At 42.2% G+C, this 19085-nt stretch overlaps 2 protein-coding genes across 4 annotated transcripts in view; both read left to right on the top strand.

Annotated features, from left to right (window-relative positions):
• HPRT1 (hypoxanthine phosphoribosyltransferase 1) overlaps window positions 1-19085 on the top strand; it is a 684029-nt gene that overhangs the window by 509680 nt on the left and 155264 nt on the right. The gene's annotated exons all lie outside the window — the stretch shown is intronic.
• The window catches only part of LOC137437517 (myosin light chain 3, skeletal muscle isoform), a 55230-nt gene that overhangs the window by 27066 nt on the left and 9079 nt on the right, over window positions 1-19085 (top strand). The window contains exons 1-3 of one of the 3 annotated variants that reach the window (XM_068131904.2): window positions 5421-5728; window positions 5862-5892; window positions 18847-18990. In XM_068131904.2, the coding sequence (XP_067988005.1) occupies window positions 5726-5728; window positions 5862-5892; window positions 18847-18990 (178 nt within the window). In that variant the 5' untranslated portion in view covers window positions 5421-5725. Of the gene's footprint in view, window positions 1-5420; window positions 5729-5861; window positions 6384-18846; window positions 18991-19085 lie in introns of those variants that run through there. The other 2 variants (XM_078766008.1, XM_068131903.2) reach the window with 2 other exon arrangements.

Below are 19085 nucleotides of genomic sequence, written 5' to 3' on the forward strand. Positions count from 1 at the left end.
CCAAATCAGTAGGGAATCGAACCAAACTTCTTGCTCACCATTAAACCAAATTTCTTGCTCACCATTAAACCAAACTTCTTGCTAACCATTAAACCAAATTTATTGCTCACCATTAAACCAAACTTCTTGCTCACCATTAAACCAAATTTCTTGCTCACTAGTGAACCAAACTTCTTGCTCACCATTAAACCAAATTTCTTGCTCACCATTAAACCAAACTTCTTGCTAACCATTAAACCAAACTTCTTGCTCACCATCAAACCAAATTTCTTGCTAACCATCAAACCAAATTTCTTGCTAACCATCAAACCAAATTTCTTGCTCACCATCAAACCAAATTTCTTGCTCACCATTAAACCAAATTTCTTGCTAACCATTAAACCAAATTTCTTGCTCACCATCAAACCAAATTTCTTGCTCACCATCAAACCAAATTTCTTGCTCACCATCAAACCAAATTTCTTGCTCACCATCAAACCAAATTTCTTGCTCACCATCAAACCAAATTTCTTGCTCACCATCAAACCAAATTTCTTGCTCACCATCAAACCAAACTTCTTGCTCACCTTCAAACCAAATTTCTTGCTAACCAGTAAACCAAATTTCTTGCTCACCATCAAACCAAATTTCTTGCTCACCATCAAACCAAATTTCTTGCTCACCATCAAACCAAATTTCTTGCTCACCATCAAACCAAATTTCTTGCTCACCATCAAACCAAACTTCCTGCACACCAATAAACCAAACTTCTTGCTCACCATTAAACCAAATTTCTTGCTAACCATCAAACCAAACTTCTTGCTCACCATCAATCCAAACTTCTTGCTCACCATTAAACCAAACTTCTTACTCACCATCAAACCAAATTTCCTGCTCACCATCAAACCAAATTTATTGCTCACCATCAAACCAAACTTCTTGCTCACCATCAAACCAAACTTCTTGCTCACCATTAAACCAAACTTCTTGCTCACCATCAAACCAAATTTCTTGCTCACCATCAAACCAAATTTCTTGCTCACCATCAAACCAAACTTCTTGCTCACCATCAAACCAAACTTCTTGCTCACCATTAAACCAAATTTCTTGCTAACCATCAATCCAAACTTCTTGCTCACCATTAAACCAAACTTCTTGCTCACCATCAAACCAAATTTCTTGCTCACCATCAAACCAAATTTCTTGCTAACCATTAAACCAAATTTCTTGCACACCATCAAACCAAATTTCTTGCTAACCATTAAACCAAACTTCTTGCTCACCATCAAACCAAATTTCTTGCTCACCATCAAACCAAACTTCTTGCTCACCATCAAACCAAACTTCTTGCTCACCATCAAACCAAACTTCTTGCTCACCATTAAACCAAACTTCTTGCTCACCATCAAACCAAATTTCTTGCTCACCATCAAACCAAACTTCTTGCTCACCATCAAACCAAATTTCTTGCTCACCATCAAACCAAATTTCTTGCTCACCATCAAACCAAATTTCTTGCTCACCATCAAACCAAATTTCTTGCTCACCCTCAAACCAAATTTCTTGCTCACCATTAAACCAAATTTCTTGCTAACCATTAAACCAAACTTCTTGCTCACCATCAAACCAAATTTCTTGCTCACCATCAAACCAAACTTCTTGCTCACCATCAAACCAAATTTCTTGCTCACCATCAAACCAAATTTCTTGCTCACCATCAAACCAAATTTCTTGCTCACCATCAAACCAAATTTCTTGCTCACCATCAAACCAAATTTCTTGCTCACCATCAAACCAAATTTCTTGCTCACCATCAAACCAAATTTCTTGCTCACCATCAAACCAAACTTCCTGCTCACCAATAAACCAAACTTCTTGCTCACCATTAAACCAAATTTCTTGCTAACCATCAAACCAAACTTCTTGCTCACCATCAATCCAAACTTCTTGCTCACCATTAAACCAAACTTCTTACTCACCATCAAACCAAATTTCTTGCTCACCATCAAACCAAATTTATTGCTCACCATCAAACCAAACTTCTTGCTCACCATCAAACCAAACTTCTTGCTCACCATCAAACCAAACTTCTTGCTCACCATTAAACCAAACTTCTTGCTCACCATCAAACCAAATTTCTTGCTCACCATCAAACCAAATTTCTTGCTCACCATCAAACCAAACTTCTTGCTCACCATCAAACCAAACTTCTTGCTCACCATTAAACCAAATTTCTTGCTAACCATCAATCCAAACTTCTTGCTCACCATTAAACCAAACTTCTTGCTCACCATCAAACCAAATTTCTTGCTCACCATCAAACCAAATTTCTTGCTAACCATTAAACCAAATTTCTTGCACACGATCAAACCAAATTTCTTGCTTACCATTAAACCAAATTTCTTGCTGACCATTAAACCAAACTTCTTGCTCACCATCAAACCAAATTTCTTGCTCACCATCAAACCAAACTTCTTGCTCACCATCAAACCAAACTTCTTGCTCACCATTAAACCAAACTTCTTGCTCACCATCAAACCAAATTTCTTGCTCACCATCAAACCAAACTTCTTGCTCACCATCAAACCAAATTTCTTGCTCACCATCAAACCAAATTTCTTGCTCACCATCAAACCAAATTTCTTGCTCACCATCAAACCAAATTTCTTGCTCACCATCAAACCAAATTTCTTGCTCACCATTAAACCAAATTTCTTGCTAACCATTAAACCAAACTTCTTGCTCACCATCAAATCAAACTTCTTGCTCACCATCAAACCAAATTTCTTGCTCACCATCAAACCAAATTCCTTGCTCACCATCAAACCAAATTTCTTGCTCACCATTAAACCAAACTTCTTGCTCACCATCAAACCAAACTTCTTGCTCACCATTAAACCAAACTTCTTGCTCACCATCAAACCAAATTTCTTGCTCACCATCAAACCAAATTTCTTGCTCACCATCAAACCAAATTTCTTGCTCACCATTAAACCAAATTTCTTGCTAACCATTAAACCAAACTTCTTGCTCACCATCAAATCAAACTTCTTGCTCACCATCAAACCAAATTTCTTGCTCACCATCAAACCAAATTCCTTGCTCACCATCAAACCAAATTTCTTGCTCACCATTAAACCAAACTTCTTGCTCACCATTAAACCAAACTTCTTGCTCACCATTAAACCAAACTTCTTGCTCACCATCAACCCAAACTTCTTGCTCACCATCAAACCAAATTTCTTGCTCACCATCAAACCAAACTTCTTGCTCACCATCAAACCAAATTTCTTGCTCACCATCAAACCAAATTTCTTGCTCACCATCAAACCAAATTTCTTGCTCACCATCAAACCAAATTTCTTGCTCACCATCAAACCAAATTTCTTGCTCACCATCAAACCAAATTTCTTGCTCACCATCAAACCAAACTTCCTGCTCACCAATAAACCAAACTTCTTGCTCACCATTAAACCAAATTTCTTGCTAACCATCAAACCAAACTTCTTGCTCACCATCAATCTAAACTTCTTGCTCACCATTAAACCAAACTTCTTACTCACCATCAAACCAAATTTCTTGCTCACCATCAAACCAAATTTATTGCTCACCATCAAACCAAACTTCTTGCTCACCATCAAACCAAACTTCTTGCTCACCATCAAACCAAACTTCTTGCTCACCATTAAACCAAACTTCTTGCTCACCATCAAACCAAATTTCTTGCTCACCATCAAACCAAATTTCTTGCTCACCATCAAACCAAACTTCTTGCTCACCATCAAACCAAACTTCTTGCTCACCATTAAACCAAATTTCTTGCTAACCATCAATCCAAACTTCTTGCTCACCATTAAACCAAACTTCTTGCTCACCATCAAACCAAATTTCTTGCTCACCATCAAACCAAATTTCTTGCTAACCATTAAACCAAATTTCTTGCACACGATCAAACCAAATTTCTTGCTTACCATTAAACCAAATTTCTTGCTGACCATTAAACCAAACTTCTTGCTCACCATCAAACCAAATTTCTTGCTCACCATCAAACCAAACTTCTTGCTCACCATCAAACCAAACTTCTTGCTCACCATTAAACCAAACTTCTTGCTCACCATCAAACCAAATTTCTTGCTCACCATCAAACCAAACTTCTTGCTCACCATCAAACCAAATTTCTTGCTCACCATCAAACCAAATTTCTTGCTCACCATCAAACCAAATTTCTTGCTCACCATCAAACCAAATTTCTTGCTCACCATCAAACCAAATTTCTTGCTCACCATTAAACCAAATTTCTTGCTAACCATTAAACCAAACTTCTTGCTCACCATCAAATCAAACTTCTTGCTCACCATCAAACCAAATTTCTTGCTCACCATCAAACCAAATTCCTTGCTCACCATCAAACCAAATTTCTTGCTCACCATTAAACCAAACTTCTTGCTCACCATCAAACCAAACTTCTTGCTCACCATTAAACCAAACTTCTTGCTCACCATCAAACCAAATTTCTTGCTCACCATCAAACCAAATTTCTTGCTCACCATCAAACCAAATTTCTTGCTCACCATTAAACCAAATTTCTTGCTAACCATTAAACCAAACTTCTTGCTCACCATCAAATCAAACTTCTTGCTCACCATCAAACCAAATTTCTTGCTCACCATCAAACCAAATTCCTTGCTCACCATCAAACCAAATTTCTTGCTCACCATTAAACCAAACTTCTTGCTCACCATTAAACCAAACTTCTTGCTCACCATTAAACCAAATTTCTTGCTCACCATTAAACCAAACTTCTTGCTCACCATTAAACCAAACTTCTTGCTCACCATTAAACCAAACTTCTTGCTCACCATCAAACCAAATTTCTTGCTCACCATCAAACCAAACTTCTTGCTCACCATCAACCCAAACTTCTTGCTCACCATCAAACCAAACTTCTTGCTCACCATCAAATTCATCCCACATTGCGACCAGGCTTGACGGTAGATAGTGCGATGCATTTTGTTGGTTGCATTTGTCCCGTTTTTTTTCAATCAAAAGTTAAAAACAACTATAATTGCGTTCATTGTTTATTGATCAAGAATATTTTTTGACATCGATCAATTAAAGGGTGAAAGGCTGCATTCAGGTTTTGTTACGTAATGGGAATCTTTAGACGATATGGTATATGTAAGACTGTCGAGGATACATATTGGAGTTTGGATGGAGACTTTTGAACCCACGTTATATAATAATATAACTCGTACATCATTCCGTTGGACAAACCATGGTATATGATTGATATTCGCCGCATCGGGGAAGATCCTGGGCCATCGGCATCTTGCAAGAGGCCAAAAACGGTCGGGTGAGGTCCCCTGGACACATTGCCATGTAGGGAATGATCGCCCCTTGGGTTCGATGGAGCCCGAGGGCTAAAAAAGGCGAGGATCGTCGCGTCGGGGGAACCAAGAAAAGCGCCTTTGGGGCTCGGATTTCGCCCAGCGGTCCAGATACCCCAGGGTAGGGCTCGGGAGCAGCGAGCTTCGAGATAGAGTATTTCTTGCCAGACACCTGTCATTTGGTTCCGCCCCCTGTTCCGGCCTCGAGCCCCGCCCACTCGTAGCCCTCCGGGGCACCCCCCGCTATAAGGAGTAGGAGCGTCGCAGGGATTCCGCGCTGGTCCTTAGGTTGAACGGAAGAGCAACTTCAGACCCTCAGCCTTTGCTTCACGCCGCAGCACCCGGACACACGAGCCATAATGGTGCGTTCCCCTTCTCCGGTCCACCCGCCGTCGATTGTTTTGCTCAAATTCCGTTACGTTTTACGCGTTCATGTACCTGTGCGTAACGAAATGATCGATGTGTGTTTCCCTCGGCGATGCTTTCGATCGGCAGGGTCACCAATTCACCGCAGACGAGCTAGAGGGTGAGTGATCAAACAACCTCCCGCATGAAGCTCCCACCCCGAGCACCTGCCCTCGCGGCAGGGTCGCAGACCCCGCACCACCTTCGGCGACTCGAGCCTCGAGCCCCGGTCCTCTCGTTTCCGCCAATTTGATGTCGAATTTACTCCTCTTGAACAAATTGCGAGTCTGCAGTCCAAAAGATCTTGTTTGGTCCAATATTTCTTCTGATTCATATTCAGACCCGATTGGCTGCCGTGAGCACACGTTGCTCCACTTTCCTGAAGAGCAATTCGGGGACCAATTTGTTTCAAACAGCAATGAGATTTCATCTCGATAACGATAAAATGGTGGAGTTTTGAATGGAACACGAGGATCATCAGGGTGACCGGCTCGAGTCATGTACATAGGTCACCCCCCATGTGGTCACCAAGCACCGCCACGTCCCTTCTCCCCTCCCCTCCATGTCCCTCTCATATCTTGCAGATCGAGTTCACGGAAGAACAGATCGACGGTAAGATTCTGTATTTGATGCTTTGCTGCTGATTTATCATTGTTTGAATTATTCCAAAGTTTCATTGCGACACGTGGATGTGGTTGTTAGTTTCTGTATCTATGTTATCGCAATTGATGGTTCTCTAAACTACTAGATGATCATTTCATGGGTGTCTATGATAAGTAGACTCGATATAATAGCTATGGAGCCTTTAAATTGTGAGCACTTGGGGTCGTGTGCCCCCCTGGTGGTCCCATGGTCCCACCCAAAAACCATGAGCCAATCGTTTTGCGAGAGGCACGTCCGTCACTCCACGGGGGAGCAGTCAAAACTTCAAGGCTGGTGATGGTTTTGGTTTTGCCTCCTCTGTTGAAATCGATACCATGACACGTGTTCGCTATTTCGACTCGCTGCTCCTCCACAGGCTCTTGCGTCCTTGATAAATCACTCACACGATCGGTCACACCAGAGCTGTGGTTGAAAACCACCTGCCAGTCACAGCTTGATGTTTTACTCTGTGTGAGTCATGACACTAAATTTGATGCATGGAAAAATATATTTATATATAATCTCGTTCAGATATGCTTTCGCAACATAAATCGTCCAATATCATGGAGTATGGTAGAACTCCATATGTAGGAATGGCACGGGAACAAATGGCCTCCAATTAAAATGTGTAAAAATTGTATACTTCATATGTATACTAGCAGGTACCCGCGCAAATGCTGCCGCGTAATGTAAAATGTGACTTCAACCATATTATGCAAAGAGAAGTTAAATGTCAGGGGAATTTAATATTGTCGTGTGAGGTGCTCCCAAAAATGCTGCTTGATATAAATCATTCCTCCTCCTCCTCTCCCCCCCAACCCCCAACCATCCCGAGTCCTCAATCCCGCCTCCACCCCAAGTCTTCAACCCCCCCTCCCAACCCCAAATTTTCACACCGCCCTCCACCCACCTCCCAACCCCAAATCTTCACCCCTCCCCTCAAACCCAGGTCCTCAACCGACCCTCCCAACCCCAAATCTTCACCCCCCCTCCTCCAACCCAAGTCCTCAACCGACCCTTCCAACCCCAAGTCTTCACCTCACCCCTCCCAACCCCAAATCCTCAACCGCCCCAATGATTTGAGAAAGCTTGGCATTGATTTAAGTGGATTCGTACTTTTGCAGCCCACTGTATGTACAGTCACGTGAAAAAGTAAGTACACCCCATGTAAAGTTTTGACTTTTTCAACATATTTCAACATACAGCTATTTGATCTTCATTTCAAAAATATTGACAGATAAAAGTGATATAATATAACAAATATCATGAAACAATTACATTTTGTAGTCCATTGTATAATTTAAATAAACAAAATTGCAAATTTCGCATGTGGAGAAAGTAAGTACACCCCATGAAATGTTTTTAAAATCTTTTTAACATATGTGGACATATCAATATTTGATCTTCATTTAAACATTATCTATAGATAAAGGTGATCTAATTGAACAAAAAACAATGAAAAATTGACTTTGCAATAATTTATTCAACAAAAAATTGTTGCACAGCATGCACAATTGCATGCACAGCTCGTTTCAAATCCCCCAAAAACATCTCGATGGGATTTAGATCCGGGCTTCGACTTGGTCATTCCAGAACATTCCATTTCTTTCTTTTCAGCCATTCCTTTCAGCCATTGGTGGATTTACTGGTATGTTTATGGCCATTGTCATGTTGCAAGGTCCACCTTTGGTTGATCTTCAACTTCCGACAGATGGCCTCACATTATCCTCAAGCACCCTCTGGTACAATGAAGAATTCATAGTGGATTCTATGATGGTGAGCTGCCCAGGCCCTGATGTAGCAAAGCTGCCCCCAAACGATAATATTTCCACCACCGTGCTTTACAGTTGGTATCAGGTTATTGTGGTCAAATGCTGTCTTTGGTTTTCGCCAAACATGTCTTCTGGTACTCTGGCCAAATAGCTCTACCTTTGACTCATCTGTCCAGAGCACATTGTTCCAGAAGTGCTGGTCTTTGCCTAGGTGTTCATTGGCAAACTTTAGTCTTGCCCTGATGTTCTTTCTGCGCAGCAAAGGTTTCCTCCTGGCACACCTCCCATGTAGATCAAATTTGTGCAGCCTCTTTCAAATGGTAGCCTCGTGCACTTTGACATCAACAGTGGCAAGAGCTACCTGTAGGTCCCGTGATGACATTCTGGGGTTCTTGGAGACTTCTTTCAGCATCTTGCGGTCTGCTCTCGGGCTGAACTTGCTGGGGCGGCCTGGCCTGAACAAGTTGGCAGTTGTTTGGAATCTTCTCCACTTGCAGATGATCTTCCGGACAGTCGAATGATGAATTTCAAATTGTTTGGAGATCTTTTTAAATCCCTTCCCAGACTCGTAGGCATCTATAACCTTCTTTATGAAAGCATCAGAGAGCTCTTTATCTATCAATATTGTTGAAATGAAGATCAAATATCTGTATGTTGAAATATGTTGAAAAAGTCAAAACTTTACATGGGATGTACTTACTTTTTCACTTGACTGTATATATGTGTGTGTGTATATATATATATATATATATATATATATATATATATATATATATATATATATATATATATATACGTATATATATATATATCTATCTATAGGAATTATGTTGTGGAAGCATATCTGACCAAGATTCTGTTACCAATTAGAGCTTGCATTATTACTGGCATGTGACTGTCATTGGTGCCGTTCCCTCATGGATTAGGGCAGAAATCTGAAATCTGTTCAGACTACTAATGCACAGCTGGTGGACTACTCCTTTCGGATGAAGCATGCAAAGTAAACGTTTTACAACGGAGAGAGTTATTAAAAGTAATTTATTGGAAAAGGTGAATGGTAAAGTTTAGATCATGTGGCAGGGGAATGTGTGATGGAGGGAGAGTAGGGGATCCATATTAAGCAATTTGCGTATGTAATATGTAAGTGCACCTTTCATTTAAAGGTGAAAATAAATCTGATTTGATGATAGGAAACATATTAAAATATGGGAGCAACAAACAGATGAGATCCATAATAACAGTCCCAGTATCGCAGACTGCCTGCCTAATGAGAGATTAATTGTGCAAAGCACAATGATAGATTGAGTTGAAAACAATTCATAAATAGCTGATTACATTTTTAGCCATTTATTGTTAAAGTTTATTTGTAAACATTCACTCAAAACAAGTAAATATCTCCATTGAAACTTCAACATCATTAAAAAAAAATCATGATGACAACTGAAGATACTCATGCAATACTATAAGCAGGCATCAGATTACGAGCCTAAGTTACACAGCTATTTAGAATTTTTATCATCAAAAAACAATTGATGTTAAACAGGCTAAAGAGTGGTCTGTGTCCTATTTGCAATAAATATATATTTAAAAGAATAGCAGCAACGAACATAACAAAAGGTTGAAACAGCTATTGAAACATCTAGTCATATGTATATGCCAAGATAGAGTGTTACAGTTTTGCAAACTAAAAAGCAGGTGTTGTTAAAGGGAACCCAAAACACTCTGACCACCTCGACGCTAATCTATCCCTTGACATGCTACAAAATAGAGATGTTGTGCCTTTTTCTGATTTGCGATTTATAAATTTGGTAATTTTGTGATTGAAAGTCGAAATCTTCTCCTTCACACTTTGCCGTGACATCACTCTCAGAAGTCGACCGCCACATTCGTACTGACTACAGGTTATATTGCCGGTACGATTTAACTCATACGGCAAATAATTTTGGATTTTCCACAAATATGCTTAGTCAATGCGTCCTTGGAGGTTGTCTATATTATAATAGCCGTAGATGATTCTGTCTGTCTGTCTGTCTATCTGTTGGGTGTCTGTCCGGGGTGTGGCTTACTCGGTTTGCAGAGTAGCTCCACCCATAGCTCCACCCATTCTGGGAGTGGCTATAAACAAATATCCACCATTTTATTAACTCGCATAGCTTTGAGTCCTGTTTTGTAGGCCCGTGGTGTCTTGCTCTCCCCCAGTTTTATTTCAAATCAAATTCGATAAATCATTTCATTTTTCACAGTCGCTAACATAGTTTTAGACTCGGTTGAAAAAAAAACGGGAAGAAAATCCGATGAAAGTTGCCGTTTATAGAACGAAATGAATTCTCAAAGGCCTGTAACTTCAAGGCCATTGAGTCTCTCTCACGCCTTTATCTCCAATCTAACTCACCATATGATTTCATTTTTATCGATGGTTTTACTTTTAGACTCGGTGTCAGCAATAATTGAGAACAATCCACACACGCGGGAAAATGCAGAGATATATTTTTTACAATCGCGTCATGGTGTATCATACACCGCCCAACATGACACCGCCGGCAATGTGTCGATATATATTAAAAATTCGCTTTTGCTTTTCCGTTATGATATATTACTATTTCGTTTGATGATAGTCGTCACAAAAACGTCAACAATGATGCCGACATATATTTCTTCGTTTTTATTTCATTCAACATATTAGCCGGAAGTAAAATATGTTTCAGGAAATTACCGAGAGATATTTCTTCGTTTTTTTTATTAGTTATGTGCGCATACACTTTAAATAGGTTTATTTGAAATCTTTAATTTTCCACAAACATTCCACACACGCGGGAAAATGCAGAGATATATTTTTTAAAATCGCGTCATGGTGTATCATACACCGCCCAACATGACACCGACGGCAATGTGTCGATATCTATTTTAAATTCGATATATCATTTCATTTTTCACAGTCGCTAACATAGTTTTAGACTCGGTTGAAAAAAAACGAGAAGAAAATCCGATGAAAGTTGCCGTTTATAGAACGAAATGAATTCTCAAATGCCTGTAACTTCAAGGCCATTGAGTCTCTCTCACGCCTTTATCTCCAATCTAACTCACCATATGATTTCATTTTTATCGATGGTTTTAGAGTCGGTGTCAGCAATAATTGAGAACATTCCACACACGCGGGAAAATGCAGATATATTTTTTAAAATCGCGTCATGGTGTATCATACACCGCCTAACATGACACCGACGGCAACGTGTCGATACATATTAAAAATTCGATATATCATTTCATTTTTCACAGTCGCTAACATAGTTTTCGACTCGGTTGAAAAAAAACGGGAAGGAAATCCAATGAAAGTTGCCGTTTATAGAACGAAATGAATTCTCAAACGCCTGTAACTTCAACTTCAAGGCCATTGAGTCTCTCTCACGCCTTTATCTCCAATCTAACTCACCATATGATTTCATTTTTATCGATGGTTTTGGACTCGGTGTCAGCAATAATTGAGAACATTCCACACACGCGGGAAAATGCAGAGATATATTTTTAAAAATCGCGTCATGGTGTATCATACACCGCCCAACATGACACCGACGGCAACGTGTCGATATATATTAAAAATTCGCTTTTGCTTTTCCGTTAAGATATATTACTTTTTCGTTTGATGACAGTCGTCACAAAAACGTCAACAATGATGCCGACATATATTTCTTCGTTTTTATTTAATTCAACATTATTAGCCGGAAGTAAAATATGTTTCAGGAAATTACCGAGAGATATTTCTTCGTTTTTTAAAATTAGTCATGTGCGAATACACTTTAAATAGGTTTATTTGAAATCTTTAATTTTCCACAATATAATTTACTTGCCATTTATCATTTGATGATTACGAGACAAATTCCTCTTGAGGATCGTGACAATTCATGCGCTGCGTGGAAACTTCTATTTCCAAAATGAATGAGACGATCGATGAAGAACGCAGACTTGAACAGGATGCAGCAAGAAAACGAATGAGACGGGCGAACGAGTCCATCGACGAACGTCAATGCAAACTTGCGGGGTCACCCGTGGGAATCCCACGGGCATGGATGTGTGTGACATTTCGACATATTGAGTTAGATGCTGCACATTCATTTTTACAAAATGGTTACTGGCAAGTCATCAGATCCAGAAATGGTGTAAAAACCACCGTTTAGAGGCCATTTTTCCCCGCAAAGCGGGGGTTGGCCTTTTCGGGGACCGTGGTAGTTGTTGTTTTTTTGTCCCCTTTTTGAAGCAATGTTTTACGGCCGGATGCCCTTCCTGACGCCAACCCTTTTTGCCGCCTTCAACGACAAACAGGGAATTACCAGTGAACTGGTACTCAATTAGCCGACCTCGGAAGGATGACAGGCTGAGTCAACCCCCCTGGCATTAATTCGGCGATCGACCGAGATTCGAACCCAGGATCCTAAGCCGGCACCCTAGCCGCTAGCCCAACACCAGAAATGGTGTCATGAACACAATTTATTTACGCACAAGCACAAAAGCAAGACGGGCCGATTTCCGATTCCGACGGGCCGACGGGCGAGACGGGCCGATTTCCGATTCCGACGGGCCGATTTGGAGCAAGAAAAAGAACGAGACGGGAGAAAAAGGAGAGAAACGAGACGGGGAAAGCCGATTGGAGAGGCGAGTGAGGCGCGATTGGAGAGGAGTGTGAGGCGCGATTGGAGAGGAGTGTGAGGCACGATTGGAGAGGAGTGTGAGGAGTGATTGGAGAGGAGTGTGAGGCACGATTGGAGAGGAGTGATTGGAGGGGAGTGTGAGGCACGATTGGAGAGGAGTGTGAGGCACGATTGGAGAGGAGTGTGAGGCGCGATTGGAGAGGAGTGTGAGGCGCGATTGGAGAGGAGTGTGAGGCGCGATTGGAGAGGTGTGTGAAGGATTGCAGAGGAGAGGAGTGTGAGGGATTGGAGAGGTGAGGGATTGGAAAGGAGAGGGATGTGAGGGTTTGGAGAGGAGAGGAGTGCTAGGTGGAGAGAGGAGAGTGTCAGGTGGAGACAGGAGAGTGTCAGGTGGAGACAGGAGAGTGTCAGGTGGAGAGGAGTGAGGGGTCACATATTATGTGAAATAACTAAATTCACACCATTTCTGGATCTGATGACTTGCCAGTAACCATTTTGTAAAAATGAATGTGCAGCATATAACTCAATATGTCGAAATGTCACACACATCCATGCCCGTGGGATTCCCACGGGTGACCCCGCTAGTAGTAATATAAACCGAGACAGTTTTATGTTACACCAATGGCCACAAGACCCTGAGTTTGTCAGAAATACCTGAGTGTGAATCGGGCCTAAAAAATGTTCACTTTTGTGCTCAGAACATTTTACAGAGCACTGTTATGAAACAACAGAGATGGCTAGATCTTGTGGTTATCTGCCAGAATTGGGAGAGGATTCCAACCCCCACGATTAAGCGAAAGAAACAGCCATCACTCGAAACTGTAAGACCATCTCTTCCCAGCTACCAGCACATGTGCACAGGATATTTGATCATTGAATCAACACCTGTGTTGGTTGGCCTGCTGGCGATCAATCTCACCTCACCACCACCCCACTCCCTTCCCCCCCTCTACTGGGGCATGACATGACGGTGTGACAAAAAACAGCACGACCACAGACACAAATGGAATTCCGGGTTAAGTATGAAACGGGACGATCTTGTAACATACAGGACACCAGCTCAGCCTGTGATGGTGGGATAAAGCATTTGTCGCCCATTTTGTCGGCGGCCTCCGAGTGTGCCTGTGTGCTGTGCAGTGTCGTGCCCGTGCAGTGTCGTGCCCGTGCAGTGTCGTGCCCGTGCAGTGTCGTGCCCGTGCAGTGTCGTGCCCGTGCAGTGCAGTGTCGTGCCCGTGCAGTGCAGTGTCGTGCCCGTGCAGTGCAGTGTCGTGCCCGTGCAGTGCAGTGTCGTGCCCGTGCAGCGTCGTGCCCGTGCAGCGTCGTTCCCGTGCAGCGTCGTGCCCGTGCTGCGTCGTGCCCGTGCTGCGTCGTGCCCGTGCTGCGTCGTGCCCGTGCAGCGTCGTGCCCGTGCTGCGTCGTGTCCATGCTGCGTCGTGTCCGTGCTGCGTCGTGTCCGTGATGTGTTGTGCCGTGTCCATGATGTGTTGTGCCGTGTCCGTGCTGTGTAATGCCGTGTCAGTGCTGTCTCGTGTCTGTGCCGTGTCATGCCATGTCCGTGCCGTGTCGTGCCATTGCCGTGTCGTGCCATGTCCGTGCCGTGTCGTGCCATGCCGTGCCATGTCCGTGCTGTGCCGTGTCGTGCCATGTCTATGCCAGGTCGAGCCATGTCCGTGCCGTGTCGAGCCATGTCCATGTCGTGTCGAGCCATGTCCATGCCATGTCCGTGCTGTGTCGTGCCCGTGCTGTGTCGTGCCCGTGCTGTGTCGTGCCCGTGCTGTGTCGTGTTTGTGCTGTGTCATGTCCGTGCTGTGCCATGCCCTTGCTGTGCCGTGTCCATGCTGTGTTGTCGTGTCCGTGCTGTGTCGTGCCGTGTCCATGCTGTGTCGTGTCCATGCCATATTTCTTCTATATATATTATATAACTGATTTTAGTAATACAGTATAACTGATTTATCAATTAATCCCCAAATCCCTAATAAACCATAGTTTGAACGGAAAAGCAGAACCTACCAATCTGTTGTGAACATGCAACCGGAGTTTGCATGTTCATAAACACCTCCACCACCACTCGTATAAGGCTCAAAACGATAAGGCTCCATAATTCTTCCATAATTCCCCCTAAAGTGTCACTAATTTGATCTCCGATAGTTGCCTCTAAATCCCATTGATCAATTTCAAAACATACCGAGAACCTTCAGAGATACTAATGACGATGGAATCAGAGCTCGGAATACATTGTTTCTATATATTTTAAAAAAAATTCTATACAGGATCAAGGCTCGTGAAAGAGCTAACATTTATCACACAAAAAATCAAACAGACACACAAAACATATAATAAGAGTAGCCGTAGACAAGATAGGGAGAGAAGGGGAAGCATAAACACAACATTTGAGAGCAGGGACATCCGGAGATCTGTGGGAGGGAGAGGGCTTGGGGGGGGAGGAGGCGTGGGAAGGGATGGGAGGAGGCGTTGGAAGGGGGGGGGCAAGGGGGGGTGTGTGAGAAGTATAAAACACAAGGACACTGCAAGGACTTCCAGGACAGAAGTTGGTATTTCAAAAAAGTGGATCTGGGGTGAAATTAGCGGGGGTAGAAAAGATCAAGGTTTTGGATGGGGGAAGATAAGAGATGGTGGTGAACAGCCGTTTTAAAGACCTGGAGGGAGGAGTGGGATTGAAGAGAGTGAGGGAGTTTGTTCCAGAGGCGGGATAAAAGAGGAATGAAGGAGTGAAGGTGAGCAGAGAGTCTTGTTTTTGGCAGTTTAACCATAAGAGGGTTGCAGGCAGATCTTGTGCGACCTGCAGGAATATTTGGGGGACAGAGCCCAGAGAGAGAGCTGGGGGGGGGGGGGGGGGGGCAAGGCCAGAGAGGAGATGGTAGAAGACGGAAAGACCACCAACCTGCCTGCGGTGAGTGAGTGAAAGGCCCTTGGAGTTAGCTTCATCGCGGGAGATTCCAATGATTCTGAACGCTTTGGTTTCAACAGCGTGAAGCTGAGCTAGGTGTGAGGCAGGAGCACCAGCCCAGAGGGGAGAACAGTATTCCATTGAGCTGCGGATGAAAGCCTTGTATGTGGTGAGGAGCTCAGGTGTGCCAAGGAAGGACTTCGCACGACGGAAGATGCCCAGTCAGCGACTGGCTTTGGAGGCAAGATTTGAAATGTGGCTTTCCCAGGAAAGATCATGGCAGATAGTGAGACTCAAAAGCTTGAGTGACAGAACTTCTTGGAGAGGATTGTTGAGAAAGTAGATGGGATGGTTTTCCAGTCGGTCTTTACGGAGAGACATAGTAAAAGTGTGAGATTTGTCAGGATATGTGAACCGCCATTAGGATCAAGGTGAGTTACGAGTGTGATGTCACTGGTGAAATCGAAAATCGACACTTTAGGCTTTTTTTTTTTGGCACTTTGTCATTGGCAAAAAAATTCAAAATATTCCCTTCAACTTAGACAGCGATTACTGATTTTGAATGTTTTTTGTAGAAAAAAAAATAACTGCATTTTGGTTTGTTCCCCTTGAAAGATCACAAAATATTATTCAAAAAATACAACAATAAAAACATTGTGATTTAAGAAGAATTTGAATAAATACATTTTCAAACATTTTCAGTGGTTGTTTTGGGGTGCGGTAAAGCACGTGAGAAATACGTTAAAATGGCACTTTCTGTTTTTGAATCACACTGGACATTCTGGGTCATAGATGTGTAACGTGCCAAGGTATGGTGCACATGATTGACTAGTCAGGCAAGATACTCATAGCATATGTATTATTACATAATATAAATAGCAATGAGGATCATTAATGTATATCATAAATGAAACCCTCCAGCAAGAAATGTAAACATCTATTGGTGAAGCTATAAGCGGAACGATTGAGGGGTGATGTTGCATGGCTGGGTTGACTGACTGGACACGGCTAAGGTCGTGAATCTACTGATGTGAACCCATGACAAAGGTTGTGGACCCACAGTCTAGAGAGGTTTTTGGCTGGAAGGGTTGAAACCTCTGAAGAACGGAGTCTAGATGATGATCCAGGTAGTCAAACATTGAGTTACATCTCACAGATTAATAAGGTTCTTATGTTAGGTATCCAACTATTTTAAGGTTTGCTTATAAAATGCAGTTAAGTAGAGGGTGTTTTGGAATTAATATCATTATTAAAATCCAGTGAATGTTAAGGTAATACATTTGGAAAAGCTACAGTGGCCTGTAAAAGTATTCACCCCCCCCCCCCCCCCCCTCCATTTTTCATATTTTGATGCCACATGAGCTTATTTCATGATACTTTCAAATCGAACTTAATATATAGTCTTCACAAACTACTCCAAATTGTTAAAGCGAAAAAATGCAGATAAAATGTGAATTAGTTAGATTAACAGAGAAAATCAGATGATTCTTAGTTGCATAAGTATTGAAACCCTTTGCCTAATTAACCCTTAATTACTTCAGGAGCAAATTATTTGTTTGAAAGGTTACAAAATAAGTGTAATCGGTTTCACCTGTATGTAATCAGTGGTTTAACTTAAACATTAAGCTCCCTACTTATCGAAGGAGTTTTGAGGTGAATCTCACTTGGCCAACCAACAACAAAGGAGTCAGATATAAAGTGGTGGAGAAGCCCCGTTCAGGAGAGGGTTATAATAAAATTTCAAAGTCACTCACCATCCCTTTGAGTACGGTGAAATCCATCATGAAGTGCAAGATGTATAATACCATCCAGACTACCCAAACCAGGTCACCCATCCAAACTCAGCAGCCGGGCAAGGAGGAAACTGGTTTGGGATGTCACTTTAAATCCAACAATGACTGAAAGATGTGCAAAGCTCCATGTCCAAGATGGAGGTCAATGTTCATCAATCAACAATATCCCATTCCCTTCGCAAAGCAAGCCTCTATGGATAGGTGGCAAGAAAGAAGCCATTACTGAAAAATACGCATCTAAAATCTCGCATGGAGTTGGCAAAAAAGCACCTTAATGATACTCTAGGCATGTGGAAAAACGTTTTGTGGTCAGAACCTTTTGGTCTAAATTGAAAGTCTTACGTCTGTTGCAAGCCGAACACTGCACATCACCCAGTCAACACCATCCTTACTGTCAAGCATGGTGGTGGCAGAATCATGTTATGGGGCTGCTTTTCATCAGCAGGGACTGGCAGGCTTGTCAGGATAGAAGGCACAATGAATGGTGCAAAGCACAGGAGAATCCTTGATGAAAACCTGCTGGAATCGGCCATGAATCTGAAACTGGGTCAGAGATGCACATTTCAGCAGGACAATGATCTGAAGAACAAAGCTAAAGCCACATTGGAGAGGCTGAATCAAAAGAAAATAAATGTCCCAGTCAAAGTCCTGACTTGAACCCAATTGAACATTTATGGCGAGACTTGAAGATTGCAGTCCATCGACGATCTCCATCAAACTTGACAGAAATGGAGCAGTTTTCACGTGAAGAATGGGTAAAGATTTCACCATCTCACTGTACAAAGTTGGTAGAAACCTACCCAAAAAGACCCGTAGCAGTCATTGCTGAAATGGTGCTTCCACCAAGTACTGACTTAAGAGGCTGAATACCTTTACAACCAGTGAATTTTAATATGTACATGTTTTATGCAGGTTTTCCTGACACGTAATCTCCATCTGTAACAGTGTATAGTTTGATCTCTTCAGTTATTCATAAATAGGTTAATTTGGAAAAGCTTGTTTCTACATAATTCGCAATTCATCTAAATGTGGCGTTATTGGTAGGGGGTGAATACATTTTGTAGCCCACTGTATTATGATCCAATTAATGATTTGAATTATTGTAAAGAACAGATTTATGAAAATTATTTTCGTGTGTGCGTGTGATTTAGTGTATTATTGTTTGTGTGTCACAACATTTTGGAAGGAGGGCCTCAGTAATTCCCTCTGGAGATGTCTTCCTTAAGACCCCATGTTAAAAAATAAATTCATCTTCTCCACCGTTGCCTACCATATACTTGGACTATAAACATTCTTTCTATGTCGTTGCAAAAACAGAGTTCAAGGAAGCCTTCGGCCTCTTTGACCGGCGTGGAGATAGCAAGATCACATATTCACAGGCTGGGGGAGTTTTGCGTTCATTGGGGCAGAACCCAACCAACGCCGATGTCAAAAAACTGCTTGGAAACCCCACACCAGATGGTGAGAGACGGACGGTGATCTGTGCTTGGCTTGCTGGGATGGTTCATATTGGATTTTTAGAATTGTGAAAGATGGCTTCCATACCAGGATGGTAA

This window comes from Myxine glutinosa, chromosome 12 (assembly GCF_964187855.1).
Source record: "Myxine glutinosa chromosome 12, kmMyxGlut1.1, whole genome shotgun sequence".
Lineage (NCBI taxonomy): Eukaryota > Metazoa > Chordata > Myxini > Myxiniformes > Myxinidae > Myxine > Myxine glutinosa.